The 24555-nt window shown below is 36.6% G+C and overlaps 1 protein-coding gene across 1 annotated transcript in view; it reads left to right on the forward strand.

Annotated features, from left to right (window-relative positions):
- The window catches only part of USH2A (usherin), a 689554-nt gene that overhangs the window by 248941 nt on the left and 416058 nt on the right, over positions 1-24555 (forward strand). The window contains exons 21-24 of the mRNA XM_041722698.1: positions 10332-10462; positions 18520-18646; positions 21065-21166; positions 23001-23180. Of these exons, the coding sequence (XP_041578632.1) occupies positions 10332-10462; positions 18520-18646; positions 21065-21166; positions 23001-23180 (540 nt within the window). The remainder of the gene's footprint in view (positions 1-10331; positions 10463-18519; positions 18647-21064; positions 21167-23000; positions 23181-24555) is intronic.

Here is a 24555-nt window from a genome sequence, read left to right on the forward strand (position 1 = left end):
AGGGAGAGGGAGAAGGAGATTCCCCACTGAGCAGGAAGCCCGATGTGAGGCTCAGTACCAGACCCCGAGATCATGACCTGAGCCAAAGGCAGAAGTTTAACTAACTGAGCCACCCAGGCACTCTTGCCCCCAATTTTTCTAATGAATTGTTGGTCTTTTTCTTGTTGATTTGTAGGATAGATTTCATTAGACAATAATACAGCCAAAGATATACAGTTCTAAAAAACAACAAAGGGATCCCTGGGTGGCGCAGCGGTTTTGGCGCCTGCCTTTGGCTCAGGGTGCGATCCTGGGGGACCCGGGATCGAGTCCCATGTCCAGTTCCCAGTGCATGGAGCCTGCTTCTCCCTCTGCCTGTGTCTCTGCCTCTCTCTCTCACTGTGTGCCTATCATAAATTAAAAAAAAAAAAAAAAAAGAGTCCCTTTAAAAACAACAACAAAAGCCAACCTGAATTCTGTATTGGGTGAAAATATTATTCAAACATGAAGTTGGGAAACATTTTAAGTTAAACAATAATACCTCATGAGTAGTTCTAAACTGCAACAAATGCTAAATAACATATTTTCAGGCTAAAGGAAAATAATACCAGATAGAAATTCAAATATAATGAAAGAATATAAAAACGGAAAATAAAAAATATATGAATAAATAGACAATTATTTTCTTGATTTCTTTAAATGATATTTGGCAAAAGCAGAAATATATATATATATATATATATGTTCTGCATTTCATGTGTATATAAAAGTAAAATTATGACAAAACTAGCACCAAAGATTGGAAGATGGTATATAGAAGTATGCTGCTATAGAGATCTTGTATGTGAAGTGATGTAATATTAATTTGTGGTTGCTATTATAAGTTAAGAATGTATATGATGGCCTCTAGAGTATTTTTAAAAAGTTAGGCTATTAAAAATTAACTCATTTTTAAATAATCCATGAATCAAAAAAATAATCACACAGGAAACTTTACAAATTGAAAAGTTAAAAGTTAAAAAACAAAAGTACGGCATATCAGCTTTGGAATGCAGCTAAAGTTGTGTTCACAGAGAAATGTATAGATTAAGTGATTATCTTAGAAAATAAAGATCCAAGCTTTTCCAAGTTTCTTATTAAAACTCTAACAAAAAAGTAAGCCCAAATAATAAGAAACAGGAAATAATTAAGATATTATCAGCTATCAGTGAAATTGAAACAGAAAACAAAGCCCAAAGTTGGCTTGCAAGATTATTGGGAGGTGGAGGCCAGAATGGGGAGGGGAATTATTTTGGATTATTTTCAAAAATCAATCAATATGGTTCACTTATTAATTAACTTGTAGAACAAAGTATCATAACATCTCAATAGGTGTGGAAAGCATCTGACAAAACTTAAAACCTACTTATAATGAAAACTTTTAGCAAACTAGAAATAGAGAGGAACAATCTCAATTAGATGAATGAGTGCTACAAATTATTCTACAGTTCATACACGTAATAGTGAAATATTGCATGCTTTGCTTTTCAGATAGGAATCAAGTCAGCATTCAGATTTTACTGGTGGTCCCAGCCCCTGCAAAAAGTAATAAGATAAAATAAAAGGCATAAATACTGGAAAGGAAAGGAAAAATGTCTTTATTTGTATTTAACATGATTGTGTATGTATGTTTAATCTCTAAACAAGTCCTAGGATAAGACAAATTCAGGAAGGTTGCAGTATAGGAAGTCAATATAAATAAAATTAACCAAATATGCTAGAAATGAATAATTAAAATGCAAAAGAACATTTAAAAGCGCAGTAAAACAGTATTTTAACAGGGGCACCTGGATGGCTCAGTTGGTTAAGTGGCAGACTCTTGGTTTCAGCTCAGGTCATGGTCTCAAGGTTCAAGGATCGAGCCCCTGGGTGGAACTCTGTACTCAGCACAGTCTGCTTAAGATTCTCTCTCTGTCTCCTTCTGCCCCTCTTCCCTGCACTTGTGCGCATGCTCTCTCTTGAAAAAAAAAATGAATGAATGAATGAATGAATGAATGAATGAATAAAAGAGAATACTGAACTTGACGAGTGCTGTGGAAACAGGTAAAGCAGAGGGTTGGTTAAAATTGTTAATAGACCAGTCCTAATGAGCCAATTAGTGAAGTTGGAATGTGAGAAAAAGACCTGTAGAAGATGGGGAACAAACCGTGCAGAAATACCTGGGAAAGATATTTACAGGCAGAGGGAAGAACAATTACTGAGGTAGCCAGAGTAGAGATGGGGAAAGGAAGTATAATAGGAAATAAAAGACATAGTGGAAACTGGATTATTTAGGATATTGTAGACTATTGGGTGACTTTCACTTTTACTTGGAGTAAGACAGGAAGCCTTCAGTGAGTACCACAAAGAGGGACGTGACCAGAATTGTCTTTTTTAAAAAAAGATTTTTAAAATTTATTTATTATAGAAAGAGAGAAATACAGAGAGAGCACAAGTAGGGGATGAGCAGAGGGAGAAGGACAAGCAGACTCTGTGCTGAGCATGGAGCCAACAGGGGGACTCATTCATATGACCTCATCTGAAATCAAGAGCGGAATGCATAATTGACTAAGCCACCCAGGCACCCCCAAAATTGTCTTTTAATGGCATCACTCTAGCTATTTTTTTAGAATAGACCATAGTGTGTGTCTATGTGCATGTGTGTGTTGTTTGGAAGGGGTGGTCATGGAGCAAGGATGGGAAAAGGAAGATCTGTTAGGGGAAACAATCACAACGATCCAGGAGACAGAAAATGATGATTTATAACATAGGATGATCCACAATATATAAAGAACTTGAATAAAGCAAGTAGAAACAAATAAAGTCTGCAATATTGGGCAAAAGACATTTGTGTGTATAGCTCTCAGAAAAACTTATGGCTATTTTTAATGTCTGATACATATCTTTATGAAAATACATATGAAAAATCTCACCATCATAAATGGAAAATAAAACTAAGACAAGACTGATATCTCATTCTTCGCATCTCAGATTTTGAAATGTCCATTGTTAACCAGGGTCTGGGGAAATGGTCATTCACACTATTTAAAAGCATGTGGGTTAATTATTGCCTTTGGGAGGTGATAGATGTAGCAATATTTATAAATGTTTTAATAATTCTTAAATATTTACCCTCATCAACTGGACATTATCTTATAGCTTAGAACTATAAGAAAAAATTGTTTGTCACAGTATTGCCTTTGCTATAAAAATTAGAAACCGACTAAATGCTGTCTATGATAAAATTATAAAATAGACTATGGTAAATGTAGTTATCATCAGAGAAAAATGACTATCTTTGTGAACAAATGTGGAAAGATACCTACCAAATGTGACTTAGTGAGAGAAACTTGTGGAAACATTATTCAAGTAGTTAAGATATGGAAACAACCCAAGTGTACACTGGTGGATGAATGGATAACCAAAATGTGGGGTGTGTCTGTGTGTGTATGTGTGTGTGTGTGTGTGTGTGTATAATATTCAGTCATGAAAAAGCAAATTTTTTCCATGACAACATGAATGAAGCTGAAACATATTATACTGAGTGAAATAAGAGAAAAATTCTATAAGGTCTCATTTACATGTAGAATAAAAAACAACAACAAGAACAACAACAACAACAAAATCCCTCAAACTCATAAAAGCAGAGTAGGATGATGGTTGCCAGAAGCTGGGGAAATATTGGTCAAAGGGTACAAGGTTGGATTTATGTTGGATGAAAAATCTAATACGTAGGCACGATGACTATACTTAATAAAACTACTAATACCCAATAAAGTATTGGAAAGGTGCTAAGAGAGTAAATTTCAAATGTACTCAGTACATACACACAAGTGGTAACTGTGAGGACATGGTATGTTAATCAGCCTGACTACAGTAATCATTGTACTATGTATATGTAGCTCATGTTATCATGTACAACTCCAATAGAGAGAATGTTGATTAAAAATCATATTTGAAGCATGTAGGGTAGATTGTGTGATACACTTCAATTTCAGTAAAGAGAAAACAAATAATGACGTGTGTGCTCGTGTGTGTGTTTTTGTGTGCAAAAATTTCTGAGAAAAAGAAAAAGTTTGCCAAAATGTTGGCAGTAGTTTCTGTAATGATGGCAGGTGGGGCTACAGAGAACTTTCACTTCTAGTTCCTATAGCTCTGTAGCATCTGAATTTTATATAACTTATTTATTAATTTTTGGCAAACTTATGTATTGAAATTTATCATATATTCAGAAAAGTGCAAAAATCGTAAGTTCACAGGTTGGTGGATTTCAAAAACTGGCCCTGCGTAACGAGCACCCAGGTGGTTAAATAAAACATATGGGGCCCCCAGAAACTCTGCATTGTGCCCTATTCTATATCACAAGCAGGGCTACCACTCTCCTGACTGCTGACACCATTCGTTTAATTTGTCTGGTTTTGAACTTGATGTGTTGAGATTATAGAGTGTGAATTTTTTTTGCCTAGTGTCTTTTACACAACGTCCTGTTTGTGAGATTTATGCAAGTGGTTGCCCGTTTGCTATAGTTTGTTCCTTTTCATTGCTATATTATATCCCATTATTTGTCCTTTCCACAGTTGATGGGCATTTGTATATATTCTAGTTTGATGGTATAATGAAAAGTATTGGTATAGATGCACTTGTATATCTTTCTGAACCTATGAATTTTTGGGGGACTATATACCTTGGGGTGGAATGGCTGGATCCAAAGTTATGCATATATTTAGAAGACATACGGATAACTTATAAATAGTGCCAGTTTTTCAAAGTGGTTGTAGCAATTTTAAATCCTGCAAGTAGTTTATGAGAATTCCAATTGCACCACATATTTGGCTACACTTTTTATTTTCTATATCATTTCAGCCATCCTACTGGATGTTTAGTGATACTGTATTTTATTTGGCATTTCTCTGATGAGTAATGATCCTGAGCATCTTTTTTTATGTTGATTACTCACTGGATATCAACTGTCTTGAAAAGTCATTTGCCCTCAATTTTCTTTTTCTTTTTTTAAAGATTCAATCTATTTATTTGAGAAAGAGAGAGAAAGAGAGCATGAGCAGGGAGGATGAGCAGAGGGAGAGGGAGAAGGAGATTCCCCACTGAGCAGGAAGCCCGATGTGAGGCTCAGTACCAGACCCCGAGATCATGACCTGAGCCAAAGGCAGAAGTTTAACTAACTGAGCCACCCAGGCACTCTTGCCCCCAATTTTCTAATGAATTGTTGGTCTTTTTCTTGTTGATTTGTAGGATATATTCTGGATATTTATCTGTTACCAGAAATATGTATTGCAAATATCTGCTCCTACTGTGTTAGTTCCCTTTTCAACTCTCCTATTCATGCCTTTTGTTAGACAAAAGTTCTTAATTCTAATGCAGTATAATTGCTCACCTTTTCCCTTTTTAGCATAGTTTTACTTCATTGTTCAAGAGCTCTTTGCCTATATTCCATGGCCTTGTAACTGTATTGCTTTTATGATTAAATGTTTAAAGTTACAAAACAGGGGATCCCTGGGTGGCGCAGCGGTTTGGCGCCTGCCTTTGGCCCAGGGCGCGATCCTGGAGACCCGGGATCGAATCCCACGTCGGGCTCCCGGTGCATGGAGCCTGCTTCTTCCTCTGCCTGTGTCTCTGCCTCTCTCTCTCTCTCTCTGTGACTATCATAAATAAATAATAAAAAAAAAAAAAAATTAAAAAAAAAATAAAAAAAATAAAGTTACAAAACAGTTGTATAAAAGTTAAATGTTGCCAGTTATAAATCTTGGCTTTTTAGATTTTTTAAAAATGCTACGCCATGGATATATGTGTATTTTATACATCTATGAACAATAAGAGCCTAGAAGAGTGGCTGCACAAAGTATGTGTTCCCTAAATATTTCTAAAATGAATAAATATTGAGATAGAAGAATGCTCTGTTATTTCTCCAGATATATTAAACTTTAGAATATTTCCTCTCTGTTTTTTCTTTGAAATCAAAAAATCTAAATTTTAGGCAAGTGAGAAATGTATGTTTTTCATTCCTTTATTCACTTTAGTCACCATTGCTCCTTAATATAAAACTTTAAATTAAAAAAAAAAAAACACTCTGGTATTGCTTGGCTGTGGTCCACATGTCTTCTTATTCTTGGGACAGGATGAAAGCACGTTCATGAGGCATAGGGGAAGAAGGGTCAGGTTCAATCACACAGCTATATTTAAAACTTCTGCTCTGTCAGTGTACCACATATCTGTTTCCATTCTTTTGCACAACACAAGTCACATGGCTGAGCCTAAAATCAAAGGATGGGGATATATAAATACGTATATAGATACGTATAAATCTTCTTACAGGAAAAGGAGATGTGATGATGTTGAACAACAATTAGATGTTTTACCATTCTGTCTCACGGTAAATTCAATAACATTTTCTTTGAAATATTTTACATATTCATCAAAAGATTATTATATTTATATGTGAATATATTTATTTGTGAATTTAGTTCATTTAAAAAACCGATTATATGATTCAAGGCATTGAGCTCAAAAGATAGGACTTATCTATGTCTATTGGCAATATTATCAAGTACATGAAGTTCCAAAGTATGTGTGCATTTTTCATGTCTTCAAAGAATATATCCAAAAAATTTATCTTTTTAATGTAAGCAGACAAATGATAAGACTGAAGTATTTGAAAAAGCTAAGGGAAGTTTGCCCATACAACATCAAATCAAACTGCCCTTTATTGTACTAAATCCTCCCTTTTCATAAAAAATGTCCTTGGTTTGTGTTAAGTATTATATTTTAGTTGGCCTAAAAGTTATTTATTTCTTTGTTATATGAGTGTAAAATTTGTAAATTAAATGTTATATCTGAAAAACACATGCACTAGCATATCCCATAAATGGCATAATTGGCATATATTAGTTGATTTATTCCCATGTGTAATTCAACTAAACATTCCTGTAATTCTTACTCCGATTCCATTTCATTCAACAAATTTCCCATCAGTTCAGAAAAAGTAATTGTATTTCTGGATTGAGCAATTATTAATTTCTTCCCTCATTCAAATCCTTGCTTTTGCTTTCCTGTCTACTCCCACATAGCTGCCTCCAGCACATTGCTAATAGAGAGTTTTATTATTTTCATGTCCTGAATTGTAGCTGTTTTAATGAAATACCTCCAGCTAGCTGTTTAATTTTAAGACAATGGTTTTAATTATAGTATTTGATACCACTTATAAAATTTTAAAAAATAGTAACAGAAAGTTAAGATGTCTGTTGGAGAGAGCTACTCTAGACCCAAAGGAGAGAAACTTGAGAAGAAGAGTTGGTAAAAATACAGTTACTCTCTAATCAGAATGTAGACCAACGCTTTGGCCAAGTCTATGCTTTTCCTGGTAGATATCTCCTCCTTTCACCTGATCAGTCTTTATTTCTTTGCCTCCCATTTCTTTCTTTATCAGATATTTGTGATGAGTGCTCCACACCCACTACCTAGTCCTCTATTCTGTCAATCCTTATCACCTGGTTACTTGGGCTCTGAATCATTCCATTACATTGAAAAAAAAAAAAGATGTCTAATGATTACTAATTACCAGCTGTGTAATCTTTTCTTCAGGTCTAATTATTCTGGACTGACAGGAAGTGTTACATGGTTAACTTTGCCTTCTTAAAGTTCTCTCTTATCTAGGCTTCCATTTCATAGTATTATCATCCTTGTTCTAACTTTGTTATTGTTCTTTTTCTTAAACATGGTGGGAGGCATTTCTCGTAAAGGTCCTTTTTTGTTTCTCTACATTCTGCATCAAAGAGACATGGATTCTTGACAGGTGATTGCTAATTTATTTTTCTAGCCCCATCTTCTCTTCTACGATTTCATTTCTTATTTCCTGATGATGGATAGTTTTTTTTAATACCATTAATATAAACACATTGTGTTTATATTAAACTGAACTTGTATACTCAACCTATATTTTCTTCTTTTACCTGACCTTTCTATTTCTGTTAATAATGATGCTTTTCCCCTCAGTAATTGATGAAAAGAATTCACCATTTTGTCCCACATCATCACTTCATATCAACATGTCTTAATGAGTTTCTTCTGAAATATACAGAGTCCTTTCTTTCAATCCATTTAGTTACTTGTCAGTTCTTAATTAAAAATTTTATCATCTTATTCCCCCAAAGCACAGTGATATCCTAACTGGTTCCTCTGTGGCTAAATTATCTGTATCTTTTATACATGCCCCCATTAGTTTGGTTGCCGTAATCCCAACTATGAGCATCCTATTTCCTTCCTCCACCCAAGGTTTAATGCCTTCCTTTGGTCTGTAGGATAAATGCCAATCTGGAAGCTCAACCATTTCAGTCCATTTAGTAGAAGAGATGATCTAGTAGCAGGAGTTCAAATGAATTTGAATCCCAAAGAGTGATTTGTTGAGACGAACCTTATTCTGTGGAGTTAGAGAAATGCTAGGATAGACCAGGTATAAGTTTAACAAAGACTTAATGTCCTAGCAGCCAGGAGAGAGAGAATGAGTATGAGGCAATGCAATATCCAAATGGGTAGGACAAGTATGTTTTAAAGGGCACAAAGCACAAAACCTAGAAGCTGAAGATACAGAAGCTAAGAAGGCCAGGAAAATTTTGAGTTGACTCTTTGGAAAGTCTGAAGTCCTTATTCCTGGCTTGCCTTTGCTGGTATTAAAAGATTTCACTCTAAAGATGCTTATCACATAACCTGACTTTCCATCTTTGTCTTCTGTTCAAACTTCTCAGGCTGGATAGTCAATGGCATTCAGCCCAAGATGTTCTTGCCTGTCTCTCCAGATTCATCTCTTAACTCCCACCCACACATCCTACATTCCTTAATACTTTCCATACCTCTAACCCTTTGTACAGTTTTCCCCGAAGTGCTTTCTACTCTCCGAAAACAAGCTCTGGCTTCCTATTCTCTGTGAAACCTTCCTCAATCCCTTTGAATCAAATTATATCTTACAAATATATCTATATAGGTTTTTGTTTTGTCTTTTTCCTCAACTAGAACTTAATATCAGACACTGGCTTGTTAGTTTTGCTTCTTTATGGAGCAGAGTACTCAACAAATGTTAATGTTCCATCGATGCATGTTTAAAAAATGACAATCCGATACTCACAAAATGACTTCTGCTTTCCTGCCTCCACACCTATGCTAAAGCTTTCCTCTTCCCTCTGATGCATCTCTCCCCTCCTTTCTCCTCCTCCAGACTCTCAAAGGATTTAATAAATGCACCTGGATATCCTGTAATGAACTGGAGGTGTAAAGATGAGTCAGACATGATTCCTGCAGTAATTATAGCCTCTTGAACTCAAATGAAAACCCCACATATGTAGGACATTTGGTTACTAGCCCAGCCTGAAGGGAATTCCCTCTCCTTCAAACTTCCATGGTTCCAATTGACCTTATGACTACTCAGATCAGTATTCACTCATTACTTAAACTGTTATCATGAGCTGTTTTTGATTCTTATGTAAGTTCTTGACCTCTTATTTGATTCCCATCATACAATTTGTCTGTTAACAAATACGTTTTTAAATTTCCAACTAAATTGGGAATTCGTTAAGAACAAAGACTATACCTCTTAAGCTCCTCTGCCAGTTTCAATACATTAAGCAAAATGTGTTACACACAAGGAAAGATGCTGTGAGTGGGATACCAGGTTTTGAGACCATGTGGGGTAGTGAGAGACATCTTAAGAGATCATTGCAAGCTTCCTCTGCTTCCTAAACTGGAGAACTTCCTGTGAGACAAGAGCATTTTGAGTCTAGGGCAGTAGGTGATCTAAAGTGTGAGGGAGACCTTGAAATTCTGAAAGTTGCAAACCATTTGGTTACAGGATGCTGTTTTAGAAAATTAGCTCTATGGACCACTTCACAGCAAGTCTTTCTAGTTTTTAGCTTCCATTAAAAGATTGATTCTTTAAACCTCCTAAGTATTTTAAACAAGGCCCCTGTGTTCCTTTCATTCATTTCAAAAACCCATTTATTTTTATGGCTCTGCTAATATTTTCACATTGATACTCTGAGTATCCAATTTTGGGTTGACAACATATCTTTTCATGTTGATGAGTTTTGCATAAATTGAAAGTACATTATATATTGATTAGTGGGAATGCAGGCTTGAGTTTCCAAGAACAGGTTGGCATTCATAACGATATATTCCAAACCAAATGGCTAGGACCATCCCAGTACATTGCCGTGTATAATTCCCTGACTGTACTCACTACATCATAAATAATAATGAAAGTAAATGTACGTTTATCAGAAAGAATCAACAAAACCCCAGCACTGATTTGCTGATTGCACTTGTCTCACCAGGCATTAAGGCCAGCTTTCGAACAAGGGTGCCTGAAGGTTTGATTGTCTTTGCGGCATCGCCTGGCAATCAAGAAGAGTATTTTGCACTTCAGTTGAAGAATGGACGTCCTTGTTTTCTTTTTGATCCTCAGGTAAATGAGTAATCATAAGACTTGATATTTTTGAGAGTGGACGAGGTGCCAGGGACTGATGAAGGTGCTTATATTTTCACATTGAATCCCCACCAAAAACTTGGAAGTAAGTACTATTATTATCCCCACTTTACCAATGAAGACAATGAAACTTCCAAAGTTGCTGGTGACTCGCTCACAGCTAAAATAGAAGAGCTCCTTTGCAAACCACATAATCTGACTGAGAATCTGCATGCTTAACAACCATATGCTACCTCATAATGAACATGAACACTTTAAAATACATTTGAATAGATCTATTTTTATTTTCCTTGAAAGCAAAATTGTGTCTCTCTTTAATTCTTCCACTTTATCCCTCCCTCCTATCTTTTTCTCCCTCCCCCTCCCTTCTTCTGTCCCTCCCTCCCTCCATTGTTTATCAGCAAATATTTAAGTCCCTGTTAGGTACTATAATGCTGGGTATTGCAGGCTACAATAGCTTTAAAGTTAAAAGCAACCATGCCCCTGTGAAACAATCTAGGTAGGATACCGTGGAAGGATTAGTTTAAAATATTCATGAATGTTATGAAAGAGAGGTACAAGATGCTGTGTGTTATGGGAGCATAAAATAAAGGGTCTTTCTTTTCTGAGTTGTCAGTCTTCTCTGGAAATGTGATATTTAACTGAGGTGCAAAACAAGGAGGAAAGTCAGAATAAGAGCATATGTCTGTATAGGAAGATACATGTTTGAGGTGGGGCAGGGCAGGGGACATGCTAATGAGAGTGAGAGAAAGAGAGAGAGAGAAAGAGAAAGAGAAAGAGAAAGAAGAAAGAGAAAGAGAAAGAGAGAGAAAGAGAAAGAGAAAGAGAAAGAGAAAGAGAAAGAGAAAGAGAAAGAGAAAGAGAAAGAGAAAGAGAGGGAAGGCACTGGGAATAAAATCTCCAGGCCGAGCAAATAGCAAATGTTACATGTCCAAGGTAGACAGGAACATGACTTATTCTATACGTGGAGATGAATGTCATATGGCCAAGGGATAGGACAAAGAGAAAAGTGGAAGATTGAAAAGCTGGGTGGAGACCAAATCATTTAGTGCTCTGTAAACAAATGTGAGGTTTTAAATTTTTCCTAAAGGCGATGGGAAAATCATTGAACAGTCTTCCCTTTAGTTAAACAAATATTGGTAAGAATTTGACATTAGGTACTGTACCAGGTCAGTGAATAATTGAGGAATGAGTAAGACTTTGTAAAAGATGTCTTACCTTCCATTTCCTCAGGATTTCAACCTAAAACTGTGATCCAAATCACAAGTTATGCTTGCCAAATAGATGTTTTATGTTATACTGTAAAGCTGGTCTGACTTTTCTCTCTGTATCTAAGTCATGGGCCAAGAGCTCTGGGTGAGGATCATCACTTAATGCACCCTGAACACCCACACACTTTGGAGAGGGAAGGCAGGGCAGCTGAACTAAGTGACTCTGAGCATTGTGCCAGGTTCCTTGCAGGGGACCCCAAGAGGCAGCAGGGAAGGTTCCTCCTGTCCCAGGAAGCTGGAAGAGCCACGAGTTGGCAACTGGAAAGAGCAAGGAAGAACGGTTTACACCTGGTGTTTGGACAGGGGCCTGATAACTGCAAGGCCAGGACTTGGTAGGTACTCAGGCATGGACTCCTGGGTGTCCCATAGAATTGCAGTTTCTTAAGGGGGACCAATAGGTGGGCAGTGAGTAAGCAAAGAAGAAATAGCATCACACGTAAGCCGATCCAGCAGCCAGAGAGAATGGGAGAAGCAGCAGCTGTCTCAGGAGGCCACGCAGATGGCAATTGGGAAAAAAAAAAAAAATACCCACAACAGCCAGCATACTGAAGTTGATTCAGAGACAGAACTGAAAATACTATTTATCATTTGAAAACTTTAAGTAGGTTAATTAGGAGAGAGACACTGTTGAACCTCACATTAGCAGGTCAAAATATATCCCAAACATACAAAAAGAGAAAAATGATGGAGGCCACTAACATTTTTCAGAAGAAATTCAGAAGGAGAACAAAAACACACGTGCACAATAAAAAGGATTAAAAGGATGAGAGAAAAAATAATGAACTATAATGCAAAAGAGTGTATCCTTTTATGGGAGCATTGATTATAAATTTATTGCAAGGACTCATGAAGTTCTAGTCAAGGTTAAGCAAAACTAAGCCTTCTGTTGGACCTCTGTGTGCCAGGCGTGATTCCACATGTCCACTGTTATATGTAAACACACACACACATGCACACACACGCATTTAAACACCACAATGACTCTATGAGGTAGAGACTCTTATTATTCCCACTTTACAAGTTAAAAAAAAAATCAGAGCCACAGTTAAATTAATTTCCCCAAAGTCATCCAGCTAATTAGTGATGAAGTCAGGATTGAAAGAAACTCAGGCACTCCACCACCAAAGACCATGATGTTAACTCTGATACTATATTGCCTGTCAGCATGAAAGAGTAACGCTTGTTAATACGCAGAGACTCAGATAAAATACCATCCCTTCACCTTACTGGAAGGAAGTATTTCAGCAAGCCTTCTAACCAAAAGGAGGAAAAAGAAAAGTCTGAAATATGAAGAGGAAAAGGAGATGTGAATATTAAACCGGGCAATATCCACCTAAATGTTTAGGGGCAGTGTGACTAGGAATGTGTTTTGTGCCACTAAAGAATCTTTGAAATAGAGGAGACACATGGAAAATGTGAAATAGACAAACCTCCAATAGTTGTTTGGTGCTAAAATGACTAAATTTGAAGGAGAGGGAAGGATAAGTGATTTAAAAGTTTCTAACGGTATCAACCTAGTGGAGAAGACAGTTGGGGAACGGATCACATTGATGTCTTATTTTCACAAAATAAATAGGCAAAAATGTTTTGTTTTAAATGCTGTGAAACAGACATTAATTATTAACAGACTGAGAATGTTCCAAGAACATCCAAATTAACAAGGTGAAAAGAGAGACTAAATGTCAAATGGTCAAAATCAACAACAATCATGAAAAGAAAGGAAACAGTAGAGTGAAATAGAAGAATGTCAACGAGGAAGAAAATATGCCTCTGCTTTTCCTCCCTCAACATGTTAATATCTGGGAATAATTGAGAAGAAGCAGATAGAGAAAAACCTTAATTGTATAACCATTTATTCATAGAGCTTCTAAAGTATACAGAGTGGGTTCACATTAATTATCTTACTTCATTCCTGAAGTAGCCACTTGAGGTAGCATTGTTTTCATCCCTGCTTTAGATGAAGTGGCCTAGCTAGGGTCACACAGTAATTGAGTGATGGGACTGGCACTGGATTTAGTTTATTTCGTTCAACACAGTTTTGCTAACCATCTATTACGCCAGGCACTGTGCTATGCAGTTATGCACTGGGAACAGAGTGATGAGAAGTGAACAAAATACCACTCACTCCTGCCATCCATTCATCTGGGCCTCCTTGTGCCACAATTGGAGTACAGAGTCTCTGCTTGAGTTGGACAGGGCAAGGTGGGAACAGGACCCAGAGCGGTGTCCTCCGGTGGCTTCACACTAACTCACACTCACCGTTGGTCCTGCCCATTGCAAATGTCCATCCCAGTAGCTGTGTGGTTCTAGATGACTGTGCGCATCTCAGAGCAGCATCTGCAACCATACACTTGGCTTAGGTTGTTCATCACCAATTTTGTGTACCATACATACACATGCGCATGCTCTCTCTCTCTCTCTCTCTCTCTCTCTCTCTCTCTCTCACACACACACACACACACACACACATTCTTCAAACACATGGGGCAAAGTCTTTGCAGAATTAATCCAAAAATGATTTCCCCAGATCTGAAGCATGACCGTTATCTCTTTGGGTAGCATAGTTCCCCTTGTGAAGAATGTGGTGGGAATTGCTTAGAATGCTGCAGAATAGGAAGGTGAAGGGGTTAACTCTGCTCAGCCACAATGTTGTCGTTGTGATCCTGAGAATGGCTGCCAGAAAACTCTCTGACTCATCTTTTTCATCTCCTTTTCAATGATCAGATAGACAGTCCAGTGTAAGACATGATAGCAGAGTTCAAGGAAGCATTCACAGGGCATTGCCAATCATTTCTGTCCTTCTCCCTTTTCCCTCGGATATTTACTGAGAGCACACATCACTGTCGTTAGCTTTTCCAGCTGCTCTGTCCCTACCCTCCATACCCAAATCTTAGCCTGTATAAAAAGTTGGTAGGTGCCAGCCAAGTATGAACTGAATTGTTATAACAAAAAGATGGAGGATCAGGGAAATGGGAAAGGTTTAATTAATGATGCCTGGTAAGTGAATTTTTATCTGGAACAGTAGTATCTCTCCACAAGGCAAAAGTTACCTGTATTTTCAGGAAAGTGACAATGAATTAATGCAAAAGAAAATAAGATATTAGTTGAGCAGGATTCCCTTAGGATGAGAACGTGTGATCAGATCCATTATGCTAAGTGGGCGTAGGACGTGGTGCTATCTCTGTATGAAATGGTGAGCTCAAGCTAGCAGAGACTGTGTCCTTCCCCACCACCAAGGAATTTATAATCCAATGCAGGTTAACTGAACCTATCTGCAAACTTTTAAATGAAAGCTCTACATATTTTCAGATAAAAAATTGTTGAAACTGAGGAATAGAGAAAATTTTGATTATTCTTCTATAGCTTTTTCTCTTTTTAGGTAGAAATATGAATACAGCTACTTGTAGAAAGTTAGAAGTATCTCAGATTTAAAGAAGTTAGAAGTTTGTTTTATATACTTCCCATTGATGTTCAAATTATTTATATTTTGAATACTTTAGGTACCACTGTTTTCTTTCCTTTGTCTTTGAATGAGAACACCTTATTTTTGAAAGAACACCTTATTGTACTCATCAGACCAGTAGTTATTTGCTTTATTTGTCTTTCTTATCAGACTGTACAGTCCAGTGAGGGTGAAGTCTATCTGTTTTGTCCTGAAACAGATCCTTGAGGCTAAGTCCTTGGAATGTAGTAGACGCTCAATAAATAAATGTCTGTTGACAGATTGACTTACTGACTGACTCAATAACTGTTGGTAAAATATAATTAAAGAAAATTACCCATTTTCTAAGATAAAATTTCCAGCTCTTTAATGATTATTTGACACTTTAGTTCTTATTTTTTTTAATTTAGTTCTTATTTGTTTTAAATTCTCAGTTTGTTAGAAACTGACTTTTAGGGGCACCTGGGTGGCTCAGTTGGTTAAGCGCCTGCCTTTGGCTCAGGTCATGATCCCAGGGTCCTGGGATCAAGTCCTATGTTGGGCTCCCTGCTCAACAGGGAATCTCCTTCTCCCTTTCACTCTCCCTCTGTGTACTCTCTCTAACAAATAAATAAAATCTTAAAAAAAAAAAAAGAAAAGAAACTTTTACTGATGATGATTTTAAAATTACTGTCCTCAATTCATTCAAAATAGTTAAATTTGCATTGTGGTAAGAGCGTTTTATAGATATTTAAAGTCACTACTACCTAGCACAGCACTTCAAAATAACTTGAAGTCATTGTGTACATTTTTGAAAATATGTTAATAAACTAAGTAATGGATTTCTTATATGACAATGTAATCCTACATAGAGGCAATAGGTATGAAAACTTATTTGATTTCCCTTCCAATGATCAAATGCATTCTGTGAATAAGTATTTGGGGAAGGGGGAAAGATTCTTCACAATATTTAAAATTGGATATGTGAACTGAACATTTGAAATTATTGTTAAGAGTCACAGTAAATAAAAATTCTTCCGATTTTTAATTGTATTTTTTGTTGTCTCTAGGAATTATTATCTCCCATTCTTTATTTGATTAATTCCAATTTGGATATACTTGGTCAGATGATATTTTATTGACCAATAATGACTTGTGGTTATCATTTAAAAGTTTTATGTTCAGTGACATTAAGAAGAAACTCACACATCAAAAATGAGCTGCAAAAACGAAAGCTTTAAAACAATTCTGAATGGCATTTATTTAACATGTCTGGTATTTTCCAAATGGAAAGAACAGACTGTATGCTATGACACTAGAATTGATCGCAGAATTATTCTCTCCACATTGGTGGGGAACATAATTTTCGAATGATCATCAAAGAATAATATGCTAAGTTCTTCCAAGTATAAAGCAAATTTGGCATCCTGAGGCTCTATGTTATGTACTTGAATTTGTCTCCAATAAATGTGATTTCTGATGGAGAGAACTATTAATGCTTCAAATTGTTGCCAAACATAATATGAAGAACCACTTACTCAGACACCTGATCTTTAGAATGCAGCATCGTTTGTAACAATTTTAACGCTAACTAAGTACACTTTGATGAGACAGCATTTAATAAAATGCTCATTAATTTCATCATTAGCAAGGGTATGCTAAGAAGTAAGCCAGTTTCTTATGTCACGCCCAATTAGCATCCCATGCTAGTAATCCCATTAGTATTGTTGAATTCACTAATGGAAAAACTAATGGGCATGCTACCAGGGCACATTAATTGGGCACGACACCAGTTCTGGTTTTAATTATTAAACTACGATAATGAAATGTGTGTTTGTAAAATATTAAAATGTTGAAATAGGGTTGAAGAAAATAAAAGAGTATGTAGAGGAAAGAGATACAAAGAAAGTCAACCTAAAAAAATTCAAGGACTAGGAAATGGATGTACCAAATGGTCATCTTTCTAGCTGATCGAGTTGTCTATAAAAGTTGGGCTATTGTCCACATGAGAAGCAACCCACCCATCCTCATGGGAAATTGAAAGCTGTTTTTTGGTAATATGAATTTCTATATGTCATACATGTTGTCATGCTCTGTATGAGGCCTGACAGGAGCCAATTAAATGTGTAGAATGGACATGTTACATTGCCGAAGCTATTTTAGGGAAACATAAACAGAAATGTTTTGCTTACAATGGTATGACTCACGTTGCCCTTTTGGTGATACAAATCTTCGATTACATCAAGTAACTATCACTTTTCTCTTTCTGAAAAATGGTATTCCAAAATTATGGGAATTCGGTGAGACACTCCAACAAATGAAAAAAATATTTTGTAATATTTTACCCAATACCCAATCTTATTTTGTTTTTTAATTTTTTTTTACTGGATTGAAGTTCATTATTGCTAAGAAAATCAGCTTTATTGAGAAAGAAATCTATTTTCATTTAGAAGGTGTAGAACAGTTTTCTGGTGTTTTTTGTCTTTAATAGTAGTAGTAGTAGTAACTGATGGTGACAAAGTTGAAATATCTTCTACTTAGTCATATTTGCTCACTAACACTACAAAGGGTAATATTTTGCTAAATATGATATGCTAAAAAAAAAGTGTTCACTTGACTAGAAAGTACCGGATGGAAGGATTCTCTTCTACTTCTCTTTTTCTGTTTCCTCATCCTCACCTCCTTTCTGCTAATCTCTGTTCTTGATGTCTGCCATTTCCTACCTTTAAATTTTTAGGAACTCATTTTTAACTACAATGCTATGACCTCAGATGCAAATATAAATGCTAGATTTCAGACTACAAAGCATTGAGTACAAAGTTTAACTGTAATACTTATGTTCAATGTATTAATAACTGGATAATTTTTAGTATGAATCTCACACCTTCTGTTTAATAGCAGTGTAGGGAAGGTAAGAGGAACTAAGTTGCCAGACTTTAGAACAATCTGGATTCAATGGTATTTTATTAGTTTTAAATTTTTATTTCACATTTCTGCCAAAATTTTAAGAGCTAAAATTTTAGAATAGAAAATTCATTACCTTTCTGATGAATGTAAGTGCTCAAAATGCAAGGTGTACTTGTAAGAGATTTTTTTTTTATTCCAAAGAGAAGATCTTTTCAGGTTTGAGCACTATGGTGTTTACAAAAGGACATCACAGAAATGCCAGAATGATATTAGGCATCAACTTTAATTTTGAGTTCTGTTTGAAACTTATGCATGCTTCCATCATGATCATGTCGAAAGTTATAAATTGGTTTTTAGCAAATATAGAATTATATGCGAGTGAGTTAATAAACATTAACATTCATTCATTCATTCATTCATTTATTCATTCCCCTAAGGGGTCTTCAATGGAAGTAACTACAACCAATGATGGTGGGAAACAATACAGTGATGGCAAATGGCATGAAATAATAGCTATTAGGCATCAGGCTTTTGGCCAAATCACACTTGATGGGCAGTACACAGGTAAGAACATGATATATGCTGATATGCTGATGTTGCCATACTTTTCTGTTGTTCATATTTCTACATTTTTTCTTTCACCTTTATCTCCTCTCAATTGCATCTGTATCGCTATTGAATTTGCCTTTGGAGAGCTTCTAAAATGATGAAGCCTGGCAACCATTTTCTCGTTATGCACAGTTTCAGTAAAGCAAAAATAACAGCAAAGTCATCCATAACAACTTTGCCTTTCACAATTCTTTACAATTTGCAAGGGCTTTTACTGATATTCTCTGGTGTTATTTTTGACCTGCAGAAGACAAATAAAGTAAGGCAATTATTATATGCATTTTAGAAATGATGAGCCTGCATCTCAGGCAAGGTAAATAACTTTTCCAATTTACACACTTGGTAGAAAGTGTTCTTGGAACACTTCTCCTGTCTCTGAAGTTCAAAATTAGTATTCTTTCTATCCTACCCTCTCTACTGTCCTTATATAATTATAAAACAGTTACCGTACCTGTATGATGATGAAAGCTTTTATTAATGTATTCAGGAAATATGTAATTGAATGAGCACCTACTGTATGCCAGGTATTGCTCTAGAAGCTATGCATACGGATAGGAAAATTTACATTTTAGATGGGAGAGAGGCAGGAGACAGAAAAAATAAATATTGAACAAGTATCAGATAGTAGTATATTCTGAAAATAATAAAGCAAAAGAAGAAGAAATTGTGTGTGTTTGTGTGTATTGGGAAGGGAAGGTTTTTGTTTCATAAAGGACTGTTAGAAAAGGCCTCTTTGATAAAGTGACATTTGAACAGCAACCTAAAGCAAGTAGGTGGTTAAGCCAGGAGAATAACCAGGAGAAGACTGTTTCAATCCAAGGGAATAGTTGGTGGTAGGGCCCTGAGGTGGGAACATATATATGGCATGTGAAGGACCAAAAAGGAGGCCAGTGTGGGAAAGAGTGAGTGAAGGGACTAGTAATAGGCTGAAATGAGAGGCTTTTAGGGCTGTATTACATAGGGACTTGTGGGCTTTTCTTTGGAAAAAGGGAACCCATTGGAGAACTTTGAGAAAGGGGTGGCATGATATGACTACGGTCTTTAAAAGGAACAATCTAGGGCAGCCCGGGTGGCTCAGTGGTTTGGTGCTGCCTTCGGCCCGGGGCGTGATCCTGGAGTCCCAGGATCGAGCCCCTCGTCGGGCTCCCTGCGTGGAGCCTGCTTCTCCCTCTGTCTGTGTCTCTGTCTCTCTCTCCTCTCTGTGTATTCTCATGAATGAATAAATAATTGAAAAAAAAAAAACTTTAAATAAATAAATAAATAAATAAATAAATAAATAAATAAATAAACACTCTAGCTTCTCTTTTTAAATGATTTTTAAAGGGAACAAAGGTAGAAACATGGAGAACAGTTAATAAACTTCTGTAATAATTATAAAATAATTCAGGCAAGAAAAAAATGATTTCTTGAACCAGGGAGGTAAAATTGTGGATATCATAAGAAATCTGGATATATTATAAATTTTAAATTAAAAGGATTTGATTCAAGTGGAACAGGGGTTGGCAAACTACCCATGGGCCATATCTAGCTCATCACTGTTTTTATAGTTTTATTGGAGTACAACTATAGGCATTTGTTATACATTGTTGTCTGTGTCCATTTCAAGCTGCATGGTCTACAGAGCCTAGAATATGTACTACCTGGCCCTTTACAGAAAGAATTTGCTAATCCCTAATGTAGAACATGACTGCTAAGTTTGGGGCCTGGGCAACTGAAAGAATGCAGCTGCCATAAATAAGGTTGGCAGGATCAGGGGAGAAACTGATATGGAGAGAGATGTTCATGTGAATGCCTTCAGTCTTAGTATCTGTGAGGCATCCAAGTGGAAATATCAGTAGGTTTTTGGATACAACTCTTAGGTCAGAGAAGATTTCCAGATTAAGGATATATATTGGGGATTGTCAGCTAAGGATGGCATTTAACACCTACTTACCAGATATAAGGAGGACTAATTAGAGTGGTTTGGGCTCTGAGAAAAAAAAGTAAATCCCCCTCCTCCCAAGAAAGGATGGAGTTAGAAATCTTAACATGAGATTTTCATTGTTATGCAGTATAGCCAGGGACACAGCCTCTTCTGGTCTTGGGCCTAGTCATTTGCAAGGTGCCCTAGCCTTCTACTCTAGGTCATCCTTCTAGAGGACTTAGGACATCTGTGTATGTGGAGAAAGAAGGAGATCTGAGAGGGGAGAAGGGCTGATCCTTCCAACATCAAAATGTTAGGACCATGAAGAAGAACCATTAAAGAATGATAACAAAAAAGAGAACCAAGAAAGTGTGGTGTCCAGAAGATCAATGAAGGGTTTAATCATTTTTTAAATTAGTAGAACCCAGATTATCCTGGTGAAGTTGGAATTCTCATCTCCTTTTCCATAGGTTCTTCGGCCACCCAGAATGGAAGCACTATTATTGGAGGGAACACAGGAGTGTTTGTGGGAGGACTTCCACAGGGTTACACCATCCTCAGGAAGGATCCCGGTGAGTTTGCTGAAGGGTAGAAGATTTGTATGTTATCATCAAAATGTACAACACAATCAGGTATGAAAACATTATTTTAAAGCATGAATAATAGTATTATATTCTATCTCATGCTGTATTTCCTATATCAGTATCCCAAAAATGTCGCTTAGGTCTCTTCTTTTCTAAAGGAATTGTGTATTACTTGCATTTAAATTCTTGGTGCCATCCCTTGATACATGAAACAAGTTTAATAAACTTTTGCTGAAATGAATGATACTAATTTCAGTCCAAGGTATCTTATTTTAGGATTATTTATCAATTTTTCTAAGATTTTAAACTTGAAGCAACACAGAAATGGAAAACTATGGGCTTGATTTATATTCTAAATAGGCTAAAGAATATTCCCTGAATCTTGAGCATGTGATCAGCACTGAACCAGTCCCTAGAAGTCCATAGATGAGTAAAATGTGGTCTTTGCCACAATAGAGGATATATAATAGAGGGCATATAGTGCCGAGCAAATGCCATAAGTACTATAATTGAGACTGAGACAAAATAACTCCTATGTTTTTAGAACAAGAGAACAGAAACTGATTCAAAGTGAAATCAATAAAAACTAACATGGATGAAGTGAACCTTAGGCAGAAAAAAGTCACCTTTCCAAATACATCGCTAAGATTTTAGGGTTGTTTTCCCATGTCCTCTTTGAAGGGCATAAGGTCTTCCCAGTCTCTCCCAGGAAGTAAAATATAACTACATAAATAATACAAATGAGCTAGAACCTAGATAAGTATACATTGTGCATGCATGGTGGTCTTTAGGAAATCCTGATGAAGATCAAAAGGAATAACATGTTTTCAGTGAAACTTGGGGAGGGATATATTTAAATACCCAAGACTGAATATAGTTACCTCCTGAGAAATATCTCTCGAGTAGAGAGGATTTCATTGGACTACTTTAGACAGGGAAGTCCCTTGAAAACATTCACACACACACAGGGAGAGCTCTCGAACCTTTGTCCTAGTTCCTTATCCATCAAGCATACTTACTGGCTACATCCATGCACCAGGAAGGGAGCATACCCTGATACCAAGCACCCTTCCTGTAGAGGACACATCTTCAGTATAAATAAATAATCTTATATTGTGCATATGAATTGGCTTTGTAGAACTTTGATTGCTGGTAAATACCTTCCCTAGAGTCTAGTCATACACTCCAAAGCTGAGAGCTAAGCTTTGCATTGATCAATAGGGACAGTGCTGTACGAAATGTTTCTCTTTCTCTAATTTTCACATTTGCCCACTTTCCTTTCCAACCCTCTATTACCACCCTGTTTGCTATATTCATAAACCCCGCATCTGCCCAGTCTAGAGTATCCTAAAATTAAGGTCAACGTTACATTAATTCCTAAATATGAAATCGAATTATTGACTTCCATGTTTAGCAGACTGGTTCATCACGATGAAGAAACTAAACTATAAACTAATAGATCTAATAGAAATACTTCTTTCAAGTCTTTTAAAACTTTTTACCACACTTTTATTTTTAAGACTAGTGGCAGATGAAATCTCATTAGTTCAGAAGGCAATACTCTGGCTACTACTATAAACACAAATTTTTTGCATAAACATCTGCTTCTGCATATATGATGGGTCCAAACCAGGGCTAAACATTATGATTGTTACCACGTAGCGTAGGTGACGGTGTGGTGTTTACGTGAATCATCAGGAGGTTTGCAGTAAATAGGTGGTGAGAGCTCTTGCCTACTTCTTTTATTTTAATGGCACATTAAATTAATTGCTTGCATTTTTTTTCAAAATACACATTTCTTGATATCTGTCAACTCCTACAGACATAATCCAAAAGGGTTTTGTGGGCTGTGTCAAGGATATGTATTTTATGAAGAAGTATAATCCCTTTGCTATTTGGGAGCCTCTGGTTTGGCAGAGCGCTGAAGAGCAAGTCAACGTGTATAACAGCTGGGAGGGATGCCCCACTTCATTACAAGATGGAGCCCAGTTCCTGGGAACAGGTAAGGTTCTAAAATAGACACCAGTGGTTGCTTAACATGGATGCTCTAACCTTTGCACAATTTAATCTCCCCTGTCCAGCTACTTTGACCCCATTTGACCCTAGTATCACAGAAACACTAGTGATGCCATGATATGCATAAATATATTCTCAAAGTCTGAATATGTAATATAAGTTGTAAGACTTACAAACCTGTATTCGTGTGCCAGACCTCTGCTAGCCCACGGCAGTTCTTGGTTTACATATGGTAGTGTCAAAAATATCTTTTATTAGTCAGTTGTTTTACTTAGAATGTACTTTTACTCAGAAAGATGTTTCAAAAGCATTTTATTTACCAGGTTAATACACAAATATCTACTTATCCTATTATATAGACGGACAGTATTCTCAAGAGTAAAATTTCAGCTATAAAATGGGATGAGTAGGCCATTAAGGGAGAGCTGAAAGATGTTACCACCATTACTGCCGTTGCTCCAAAGGCTGCTGCAAAGGCAAGAGGTAGTATCCCTGGCCCACCTCCCCAGCCACAGTCTCTGCCTGGCAGGCACCCAGGGTGAGGGTGTGGAAGGGAGTCCGGTGACTTCGTGGATAGGACTTCTTCAAATACAAGCCCACCGCTGCCTCCTACATTTATAACTAAACTGGTTACTATTATTAAGTTGCTTAAACTATCTTCAGAATAGAAAGCTAAATAATCTCCCAGTCTGTGCACTTTTCCATTGCTCTTTTCTCAACACTGTCATTACTCTGAATTTCTCTTAGTCAGTGCAATTTGTTATTGTGAACACTGATATAAAACAGTCCTAGTCTTAATCATATCCATGGTGTAGAGAGTAAATTTCTTCCTCTTAAAATGTATGTCAAGTTCATGCTGCCTCTTCTATACATTTCCAAGGGGGATTTCTTTTGTTTTTTTTTTTTAATTTTTTTAAAAAACTTTTTATTGGAATTCAATTTGCCAACATGTAGCATAACACCCAGTGCTCATCCCATCAAGTGCCCACCTCAGTGCCCATCATCCAGTCACCCCAACCCCCTGCCCACCTCCCTTTCCACTACCTCTTGTTCTTTTCCCAGAGTCAGGTGTCTCTCATATTCTGTCACCCTCACTGATATTTCCCACCCATTTTCTCTCCTTTCCCTTTTATTCCCTTTCAATATTTTTTATATTCCCCAAATGAATGAGATCATATAATGTTTGTCCTTCTCCGATTGACTTATTTCACTCAGCATAAGTGAAATGCTTATTCTTCAGTTCTGTCCACATTGAAGCAAACGGTGGGTATTTGTCCTTTCTAATGGCTGAGTAATATTCCATTGTATACATAAACCACATCTTCTTTATCCATTTATCTATCGATGGACACCGAGGCTCC

The sequence above is a fragment of the Vulpes lagopus genome, chromosome 11 (assembly GCF_018345385.1).
Source record: "Vulpes lagopus strain Blue_001 chromosome 11, ASM1834538v1, whole genome shotgun sequence".
NCBI lineage: Eukaryota > Metazoa > Chordata > Mammalia > Carnivora > Canidae > Vulpes > Vulpes lagopus.